This window comes from Trifolium pratense, linkage group LG4, assembly GCF_020283565.1.
Source record: "Trifolium pratense cultivar HEN17-A07 linkage group LG4, ARS_RC_1.1, whole genome shotgun sequence".
Classification (NCBI taxonomy): Eukaryota; Viridiplantae; Streptophyta; class Magnoliopsida; order Fabales; family Fabaceae; genus Trifolium; species Trifolium pratense.
The window spans coordinates 33,579,914-33,591,088 of NC_060062.1; the positions used below are offsets into that span (position 1 = coordinate 33,579,914).

An 11,175-nucleotide genomic window follows, 5' to 3' on the forward strand; every position below is an offset into this window, starting at 1 on the left:
AAAAAAATTAAAATTTAAAATGGTATGTATGAGTTGAATGAAAATTAGGGAGTAAAAATATTGACGAAAAAACTTCAGGGACTAGAAAGTGTGAAAAAAATCTTCAGGAACTAAAATGAAAATTTTGGAAAACTATAGGGACCAAAAAGATATTTAACCCAATATAATGAACAGATTCTTCAAATTTTCTTCTTCGAGACTTCACAATGTTTGTTGAGACTAGTAAATATCATGCATTTTACGAACAACGAATTAGTCCAAGTGGTAAGAGTCTTGTCTCTTTAAGCATGTGGTAAGATGTTCGATTCCAGACTTATGCGCGCGTATGGAGAAAATTTGGCTAGGAGGGGAGAATTCATCTTGTGTGCCCCACAGGTTACCCGACGGAGATTAGTCATCTCTAACTACGGTAGAAACTTTGTACCAATATCATGGTAACAAAAAAAATAGAAAATATCAAGCATTTTTTACGAGTAGGAATCAAAACATGTACTCGACTCACCCGAGTTTATAACATTTACACACACTTTCCGCTAAAAAAATTATATTTAATTTATCTCTTGTTAAAAAAATTGAAACTTTTGCAAAGGTCTCTAATAATATATTAAATATGACCGCAGAAAAAATTTAAAATTTTGAATAATATACACACGAGTTGACTGAAAAGCAGAAACCAAAAATCATGACAAAAAATATTTGAGAAGCCAAAACTTGCTGAAATTTTTTATGGGTCTAAAAATGAAATTTTAGATATTTATAGGACCATAAACATATTTAACCTTATAAAAATGTAGTGTTAGGGTGAGAGGATGGTGTCACAGTCCAAGGAAAAAAAGACTTTTTTTTTTTTTTAACAAGCTAAAATGAAATATATATTAACAAAAAACAGCCTACTCAGCACAATATGTACTAAGATAGACTACCAAAGTTTACAAAGAGTCACAGGAAGAAATACAAATAATCATACAAGGCCCAAACAAAGTAACAGACTAGACCACCAACTATGGTAGTTTGAGGCAAAAAAGACTTTACGCCTATTTTTTTTGAAAACTTAGTATCCGGCCTGACTTTACGCCTATTAAAGCACTTACAAAGGTAATTAAACCGATTTTATTTAAAGAATGAGTCATGTTATAAAAATTGAAGGAAAAATGAAAATGGGGACCAAATGTCTGAATTTTTAAAATATGCGGACCAAAATTGTACAAAAATAAATAAGGAAACCAAAATTACTCATTTTTTAAAGTATGGGAACTAAAATTACAGAAAACAAAACAAGGAACTAAAATTGTGCATTTTATAAAATAGAATAACCAAAATTACATTTAAACCTAAAATAAAATTATCAAATCCTCAACTTTTTGTACTCAAAGTCTCAAACAAACCCTCTCCTAAAATCATAAAAAAAAATTACCAACAAAAAGTTTCCGCAGCCGAAAAATGAACCCAGAATTCAATGAACATAATCTAACCAATGAGCTACTGGCTACTGCTGAAGTGATGAACCTAATTAAATTTCTTTTATTATTGTATGACGACGCGTACCTTATAAATCTAATCACTCCTATGAAGTCCTGATACTCTAAAAATGACAAAGTATCGTGTCTGATACGTGTCCGATATCGACATTCGTCCGATATATCCCGTTACGAGTATCAGGATGTATTGGACAATTAATACTATTTTTTAAATAAAAAATTACCGATACGTGTCGGATACTTCTCCAATATGCGTATCGGAGAAGTATCGGACAAATAATGTTCTTTGATGGTAGAAATAATGGAGGAGAAGAGACTGATAGAATATGCGTTTCTTCTTAAATAATAAATGTTAGAGTATGATGTTCTTTATAGATTGTCAACTATGTCTTTTTGGGAGGTACCGATGATGTTTTTTTGGATGGTACTAGTTATATTTTTTTTGGGTAGTACTTACTTAACTTAAGATATGTAATTGTCACTTGTTTGCTCGGTTTGAGTAATTTGAATGTTAATTTATTATCATTGTCAATTTTAATTATGTTTATATTTGTATATTTAATTTTAAATTTAATTTTTAAATAACGTATCGCGGCCGTATTGTAACGGGAATTTTAAAAATTTTCACGTATCGACATATCGGTATCGTGTCACGTATCGGGACTTCATAGAATCACTCACAGATTGAAAGTTTTGGAAGACTAAATACATGATTTATTTATTTATTTACTTCAAAGACCTATTTGTTACCTAAAAACTTAAACGACCTAACTATTACCTAAAAAATTTTAAAGGACCTAACTACTACAAATGCAAAACATAAAGGACGTATACATGCATTTGACTTTTTTTTATCACTCTTATTCTCAGCTATCATTGTCAAGATCTAGGATTTTCACTTATTATAAATAGAGTGGTATTTATTAAAGCTTCTCAATTTGTCTTGAGTTTTTCTTAAGATTAGAATCAAACCAATCTTAAGTTGCTCAAGTGAATACGTAACTATTGATCGAGTATAGTTTGTTGAGACTAAGTGCATTATGCTCTATGAGCTTGAAAGTTGTTGATCTTAGGTCTAGATCAAGGAAGTTTTGTGATCTTAAATTTGTAACATCTCAAGATCAATTATAGTGAATTTGGGGATTAGGAATGATAAAAATATCCGTATCCGCGATGAATATCCGCGAATAAGATAATTGGATATTTCAATTACCCGCTAGTAAACGGATACGAATACGAATTTACTGGTATTTCAAACTTAAGAGGTGAATTAAATTTAACTCTCGAGTATTTGATTTTCTCTTCCCTTATGCTTTTACTTTGAATACTCACTCTACACATATTCACAATTTTTCTTTACACAGTCAGAATCATATTATAGTTAAAGTGTTTTTAAGTGTTGCATTATTAACTTTTAAATAAAATTTTAAAAGGAACACCATTGAAACCTCTGTTTTTTTAAAAAAAAACTTTACCACTTCAAGAACAACTTTTTATTCAAATTTTACTTATTTTACGGCCGAATTCTAAATTAGTAAAGCATATTTTCTAAAAACAATGAGTTAAAAAAAATTGCTCTCTTAATTATAGTATATGAGAGTATATTTTTGGCTTAATTACATTTTTTTGTCCCTTATATTTATTTTAGATTTCAAGCTGGTCCCTTATCTTTTAAAAGTTTCAAGTGGATCCCTTATCTTTTTTGCAGGTTTTAAGTTGGTCATTCCTGCCAATTTTTTTAGTACTACCGTTAAATTTGGACACATGACAAACAGAAATCACACTTGGACAGATGACACAAGTCTAAATTTACGGTAATACTGAAAAATTTGACGGTAGGAACTAACTTAAAACCTGCAAAAAAGATAAGGATCAACTTAAAACTTTTAAAATATATGAGATCAACTTAAAATCTAAAATAAAGATAAGGGAGCAGTAACATAATTAAACCTATATTTTTTGAATGGCAAATGAAACTTCCATCATCTACTACTAGACTAACACGTGAATGATTTTGTAAAGAAAAAATTAACAAGTGAATGTAAGCGTGTCGAACTCCAAGTGCATTTTTCGGCGTCTGGCTTGAGGTGGTCCTTTTTCTCGTACCATCATTAGCATGAGCTGGAACCTTCAGTATTCAACCATTTACACGTGTTTCGTTCTGTTTGATCATTTTTTATGGAAAATGTTTTGTTCTTTTCAATTTGCCTTTTGTGATTATGATCATCATCATGATATTGTAATTATTTTAGAGAAAAAAAACATACTAACTTTTTTTTTACTTAAAAAACAATACACTCCCTCATTCTTAATTATAACTTATAAGCAAAAATTACTTTTTAGATTAATTGAATAGTTGATGAATCTGGTTTTGATGAATCTGGATTGTCCAAATTCATCAACTATTCAATAAATGTCATGAATCCCACAACATAATTCTTTCTCCCTCAAAGTTAGTGGTTTAATTAGTTATTTTATATATATATATTAAAAAGAGTTTAATCGTTGTGTTGTCGGTGTAAAATTTTTTTTACACATACATTCAATGATGTGTTGCCACATTATTTAATGAATGTACCACATTGTGTGTTTTTAATTACCATACATGATGTGTCGGTATATTATTGGACGCATGTGCAAAATAAATTTACACCGATGGTGCATGTAAATTAAATTCTATTAAAAAATATAAATAAATAAATTTAGGGAGCATACAATTTATTGTCGAGAATTCTAGACTTCAAATACAAACATGACTTTGTTTGGAATGTTTTTTTAACGTTTTTAAGCGCATAGAAACTTCTGTGATGAAAGTGGCGTCTGTGAACTTTTTGAGTGATCCCCTGAAGGTAGAATCTACATTGAGATCAGTCGATGTTCTGATATACATGTGGGTAGAAGGGAAACACACATGGGTGGACTTTCCTGAAGTTTTTCCACTTGTGGGATTGACAAATGAGGATTTTACGGTTGCATTTGACACTTTGATTTCCTAACACCACAGACTGTGAACATTTTAAAAAGAGTTCAAATGTGATGTCTTCTAAATGTCAAGATGTAGTGTTTAAGATGATTTATTTTGTCATCCAAAAGGAGTTAGCAGTGCAATTTGTTGTCCAATAATTTTTTTTTACAGTGTTAATATTTAAACAATGAATTTCTTGCTTAATCATCTAATTAGAATTTGTGCCAAAAAAAAAATTGCTAAAAGAAAGAATGTTTTAGTTAAATAACCTTATAAGTAGAAGATGTTAAATTGAAATAAATGTAAGTAATATTATTACTTAATTTTTTTCATTTGACATAGATTGTTTTTTTATAATACTCTCAATTATTATGATGCATTCTATTAATAAATAAATGATAATTTAAGATAATATATAAAAGAATAATTTGTAATAACATGGAAAATTACACAAAAGTATTTGGTGAGATAAGGTTCCGTTTTATTTAGTGACTTAACATATTAATCTCTGCAATTATATTAAAAAAATATTTCTGTTTTTTTTTACTATGAAGATATTTTGCTGACACAAAAAAGTTTAAAAACTATATGTAAAACAAAAACCTTATCCAACAATTAAAAAGAAACACATGAAATAAATATAGAAAACTGTTAACATTGACCTTAATTTATATATTAAGGAAGTAAAAAATAAAAATAAAAACAAGTTTCCTACCAAAAAAATGAAAATAAGTATTTTTTTTTACGCAATAAAAACAAGTATTTTAAAACTTATAAATTTAACAATTTAAAAATTAAATTTATTTTAATATTAAAATGAAATTTTCTATATTTAAAACCGACTTACCCATAAATATAAATATGCATCTCATAATAGTTGTAATAATTAATTATTTGATTCATCAAAAAGTTGCAATATTCACAATATTCATTTTCATCTCACAAAAGTTCAGCATCAAAACTAGACTTCATCTCCTTCTCTGGGTTGGTGCATCTTCTCAATTCTCAAGGTTAGTCACACTACTTTCCATTATTTACTCATTTTATTGATTTCTGATTCAGTCTAATTGGGACTGTTTTGTGTTAGTTCTAGTTTTTCTCATGATTTCAGTTTCACCATATAAAGTTGTTAATCCAGTATCAAGTGAATTTAATTTTTGAGATTAATTTTTAAGCTAGAAGCTAATTAACCACTTAGTCAAAATTTGTTCGTTTTTGTTGCAATCAGTCATCGAGTGAGAGTGAAGTTGAGAGATTACTTGATTTTGGAAATTTTATGCGCCTGGACTCTAGAACTGTTGTTTGCATTCAATTTTCATTTTTAATTTTTGAAGATCATATATTTTGAACATTCTGAAAAATGCCCTATTATAAAACACTTGACTTGAAATTCAATTTTAAGTACCATTATCAAAATTCAATTGACCAAGTGATTAATGAGCTTCCACTTACGATAAATTGTTCGGGAATCCGAGTTTAATTCTTAATAGCAGGGACGGATTTAGTGTGGGGCAGTGGGGTCAGTCGACGCCACTTGCCTATTATATTTTTAGTTAATACTAGTATTATTTATGCAATGTAACCTCATATATCTGGTATTATCGTTTTTATATAGTTAATTTATTACACTATAACAAATATAAAATTAATTCGATTAATTTATAATACTAATGAGTATCTTGAGTGTATTGACTAATAAATCAAAATAAGTAATTTTGTATAAGAAAATGTTAAAATTATATAAATAACAATTTATATTTTTTTACGTTATAATTTTGACCCCACTTACTAAAATTCCTGGATCCGTCCCTCCTTAATAGGAACGATTATTGGACAGACCGTACTCTTTTTTTATGAAGTTGATCAGACTATAGAGTACGTTTTTTTAAGCTTTAAAAAAAATGATTTTGTTTTGAAATAATTTTGAGATTCCTTTTTAGAGACTTTTAGGGTCTGTTTGTTTAAGTTTTAAAAAAAATGATTTTTTTAGAGACTTCTAGATTTTTTTTGTAGAGATTTTGAAGAAAATCTAAACTTATTTTCCGTTTGTTTACAATAATAAAAATCTATTTTTTAAGAAAATGATTTACAAAAAAATAGATTTTGAAGAAAGCTTTTCATTTTGAAGAAAAAAATAATTTTTTTATTAAAATGATTTTTGAAAAAATCTGAAACAAACACAAGTAAAATAAAAAAAAATTAAAAAAAACAAATTTTGCTAAAAAATCTGAAACAAACATGACCATGTTTACTATTATAAAAATCATTTTTTAAGAATATGAAGCTCCTACACAAGTTTCTTAGTTTTTAAAAACTAGATTCTAGAAGACTATTAGGATTAGCTTTTCATTTTGAAGTTAAAAATGATTTTGTAACAAAATCATTTTCTACAAAATCAACAAACACTATTAAAATGATAAAATAGATATTTTTAAGAAAAAATCTTAAACAAACGGACTCTAAATTAAACATATATGATTTCTTAATCAGTGTGTTAAACTCACTTGTAAGCTATGAATCACAGACACTCATTGGATTATCCATGCCCCGGAGTCGGTGTCCGACACCGACACTTGTGTTTACATTGAATTTGTCCTATTCTCAAATTATTATCGGTGTCAATGTGTCGGTGTATGTAATAGCTTGTAAGTATCCCTGTATGTATCCATGCTTCATAGCTTGTAAGTAATAACCTGCAACTCAATCAAATGAAACTAAAATTGAATTGAGAATTAATGTTTGTTTGGTTTTCGTTTTCAGAATTCAGACAAGGGACACACAGGAAAATCAATGTGCTCTGTCTCCAAGAACCATAAAATTGAATTGAGAATTAATGTTTGTTATGCCATTTTACCTTTTGAATAGACAAATGTTAGTGATTAGGTTAGATTCCAAGGTTTGAATCCCGGAACTCCTATTTGAACCTCCTTCAGTGTTGCATTTAACAAATTTTGACTAGCCAAGGAAGTACTATGGAGAATAGATCAAAATCAAAAGTCTTGATGAAAAGATATGAATTAGGAAGATTACTAGGCAAAGGAACATTTGGAAAAGTTTACTATGGAAGAAGTATAACAACTAACCAAAGTGTAGCTATTAAAATGATTGACAAGGATAAGGTTGTAAAAAATTACCAAGCGGATAGCATAAAAAGGGAAATATCGGTCATGAGACTCGTAAAACATCCTAATATCATACAGCTTTTTGAGGTCATGGCTACAAAGAGTAAGATTTACATTGTTATTGAATATGCTAAAGGCGGCGAGCTTTTCAAGAAACTAGCAAAAGGAAAGTTCAAAGAAGGTGTTGCACACAAATATTTCAAGCAGTTAATTAGTGCAGTTGATTATTGTCATAGTAGAGGTGTATACCATAGAGACATAAAGCCAGAAAACATTCTATTAGATGAGAATAAGAATCTGAAAGTATCAGATTTTGGTTTAAGTGCTTCTGCTGAATCAAAAAGGCACGACGGTTTATTGCATACAACTTGTGGAACACCTGCTTATCTTGCTCCTGAAGTCATCAAACGGAAGGGTTATGATGGTTCCAAAGCTGATATTTGGTCTTGTGGAGTTGTTCTTTTTGTTTTGCTTGCTGGTTATGTACCTTTTAATGACATCAATTTGATGGACATGTATAGAAAGATAAGTAATGCAGATTTTAAGTGTCCTAATTGGTTTCCGAGAAATGTTAGGAAACTGTTGTGTAAGATGTTGGATCCAAATCCTGACACTAGGATATGTATAGATAACATTAAGCAATGTTCTTGGTTTAAGCATGGACCAAATGGTAGACAGAAAAAACAAGTGGAAAACAATACTATCTCTTCCTTGGCTACAAACTCTGTAGCATCGACACATCTGGTTGAAGGTGTGTCGGTGTCGGTGTCCGACACCGACACGACACCTACACATGTGACAAATCATTCTGATGGAAGGGACGAAACTGAAAAGCAAGAGTCGGTTGTACCTGTGAGCATAAATGCCTTTGATATTATCTCTCTTTCAACTGGTTTTAATCTATGTGGATTCTTTGAAGACAGTTTTAAGAAAAAGGAAGCTAGGTTTACTTCGAGACAACCCGCATCGGTCATTATTTCGAGGATGGAAGAGATTGCTAAGAGACTGAAGATGAAAATAAAGAAAAGGGCTGCTGGTTTATTGAAATTAGAGGGAGTTGATGAAGGTAGGAAAGGGATCTTGTGTATTGATGCTGAGATTTTTGAGGTTACTCCATTTTTTCATTTGGTTGAAGTGAAAAAATCAAATGGAGATAGATTGGAATATCAGAAAATATTGAATGATGATATTAGGCCTGCTCTTCAAGATATTGTTTGGGTTTGGCAAGGTGAATTACAAGAACAATCTCAACAGTACGAGCAGCAGTAGCATCAGCATCAGCAACAAGCAAAGTCGGAAGAGCCTTAATTTTTTATTTTTTTTTGCATTTCATACCATGCCAATTTTTCAAAAATAATGTTGTTTCTGCTTATCTTTCATGTGTTTAAGGATGCCATGACCTTATTGTAACATAATGTATCTAATTTGGCTTGTAAATGTTGATTTTCGTGTATTATGTATAGTTTGATGGATAACAACCAGTCCTAGTGTCTTCTCATGTGTTAAAGACATCGAGGCTGCATCGGCCGCATTGGCCCATATTTTGCCACAATATTAAGGTTAACAGAATAACCACATCTACAGCCACAATTTAAAACTACGTTCATGTAGTTAGTACCAAAATATTTTTCCAGACAGTGATTATAATATGTAACAGATTAACTAGACATTAGTTTTAAGTTCTCTATCAATCATTATCTTAATTTGACTTAGATTTAGAGATTGGAATCTAATTTTGTACCACTAATCTATACCAATATAACATGCTGCCAAACCATGTACACAACTTTAGATGAAAACAATAAGAAAATGAGAGAGACACTCTATCTATAAACCATATTCAATACCAAATTTTAATAGAGGAAATAGTCTTATTGTAGTTATAAATATCATCACCCTATGAAAAGGAGAGTTGGGTTTGAGTTTCCAATATTACTAGCATATATCATGAGATGAAAAGTTCCTATAAACTTTGTGTCTGTCATGAATATCACAAAGGTATGAGATCAATTATTGCTTTGAAGGGGATTGGACCAGAAGCCATGTCAACAAATGTCCAAAATCCTGATTCTAATGCAACCTTAACCTGTTGTGAACACCAAACCAAAGCAGGATTTGGAAGGAACATTTTTATACAGAAAAATCTGATGCAGTAAAATGGCTGAAGAGGAAGGAAGAAGAACAAACCTTGGATTTGGAAGGTGCGTTTAAGGTTGGTTTAGAAGAATCCAAGGTTTCTGTTTCTGGTGTGTCTTCATTGTTTTGGTCCAACTGATCAGTGAGTTGAGGTTGAGATCTGAGGTTTCTGAGGACAAAGAAACAAGCAAGAGTAGCTGACAAGAATATAAGAATGAGTCTGAGAGGACACATTTTTTGAATTCTATGTATCAGAGGGATGAGTGTGATTGTGACTACTGACTAGTACTATGTAGTAGTTGTGGATAAATGGAATGTAAAGTGGGTGAAAATGATGGAATATTAAAAAAGATAGTTGCAATATATGTTTACTTTGGATTGTGTGTGAACCTTGGACCTGGACAATGGAAAAAAGAAAGTGGTTGGTGGTTTGTGCTGATCAACTTTTGTCATATTCTTTTCTTTGGTATAAGTTGATGTCTTCATGATCTTCAAAAGGAATATAACATGAACATATTCTTCAAATATTTTCTTCAAGACTTCATAAGGTTTCTCAAGACTAATAAATATCATGCATTTTACCAATGATCAATTAGTTCGAGTGTTAGTCTACTTTCAAACTACCATAGTTGGTGGTGTAGTCCTTTGTTATGTTTGAGCCTTGTATGATTTTGATTGTTGTATTTCTTTCTTGGTCTCATTGTAAACTTTGGTAGTCTATTTTGGCACACCTTGTGCTGAGGAGACTGTTTTTCTTCAGTTAATATATATCTCATTTTAGCTTTTTCAAAAAAAAGTTCAAGTGGTAAGAGTTTTATCTCCTTAAGTATGTGGTCAGAGGTTCGATTCCTAGTTCATGCATATGGAGAAAATTTGGCTGGAGGGGAGAACCCACCTTGTGTGCCCCACAAGTTACTCGACGAAAATTAGTCATCGCTAACGACGGTGTAAACTTCGTACCATTATCATGGTAACCCCCAAAAAAATGCATTTTTTACGAGTAGGAATCAAAACAAGTCACTCGACTGACCCGAGTTTATAACATTATTATATGTGGAAAAAAAAATGTCCCTATAATTTTTGACAGATCTATTAATAGAGATATCACATTATATATGCAAAAGTAGGAATTCGAACCTAAATATTTCACTTATTCACCTTAAAATTGGTATTATACTCACGAGACTATTTAACAAAAAACATGAAAAATAAAGTTACGTTCTTCAATATAAAATAAATTAATAAAATTAGCAAATCCTAATTTAGTCTCCAACTACAATATCTAGTGGTCGAGCCCGTTTAGTTGTTTAGGCATTGTGTAACTTTGTTTTCTCGATTGATTTTATACTTACCGTATCTATAAACTATTGTAGTCTCTTTCGACACACTTTGTGATGAAGGGACTCATTGATCGATTAACACATATCTCATTTTGACTTTTTTAAAAACAATAATAAATTAATAAAATTAACAA

At 30.3% G+C, this 11,175-nt stretch overlaps 2 protein-coding genes across 2 annotated transcripts; one reads left to right on the plus strand and one right to left on the minus strand.

Annotated features, from left to right (window-relative positions):
* Positions 1-5,331: 5,331 nt before the first annotated feature.
* LOC123881538 (CBL-interacting serine/threonine-protein kinase 2-like) lies at positions 5,332-9,370 on the plus strand. The gene is made up of 2 exons (XM_045930246.1): positions 5,332-5,453; positions 7,204-9,370. The coding sequence occupies exon 2, from the start codon at positions 7,416-7,418 to the stop codon at positions 8,832-8,834; it is 1,419 nt and encodes a 472-aa protein (XP_045786202.1). The 5' UTR covers positions 5,332-5,453; positions 7,204-7,415; the 3' UTR covers positions 8,835-9,370.
* Positions 9,371-9,377: 7 nt separating this feature from the next.
* LOC123881539 lies at positions 9,378-10,055 on the minus strand. Its single transcript, XM_045930247.1, has 2 exons — positions 9,753-10,055; positions 9,378-9,651 (listed from the first exon to the last, which is right to left on the minus strand). The coding sequence occupies exons 1-2, from the start codon at positions 9,933-9,935 to the stop codon at positions 9,556-9,558; spliced, it is 279 nt and encodes a 92-aa protein (XP_045786203.1). The 5' UTR covers positions 9,936-10,055; the 3' UTR covers positions 9,378-9,555.
* Positions 10,056-11,175: the final 1,120 nt, after the last annotated feature.

What these genes read in the sequence shown, in the direction of transcription:
- LOC123881539 (XM_045930247.1), bottom strand. Translation starts at nt 9,935, where the DNA reads ATGTGTCCTCTCAGACTCATTCTTATATTCTTGTCAGCTACTCTTGCT. An exon ending in ACGCACCTTCCAAATCCAAG is followed by an intron (nt 9,652 to 9,752) that starts GTTTGTTCTTCT and finishes TGTTCACAACAG; the next exon opens with GTTAAGGTTGCATTAGAATC.
- LOC123881538 (XM_045930246.1), top strand. Translation starts at nt 7,416, where the DNA reads ATGGAGAATAGATCAAAATCAAAAGTCTTGATGAAAAGATATGAATTA.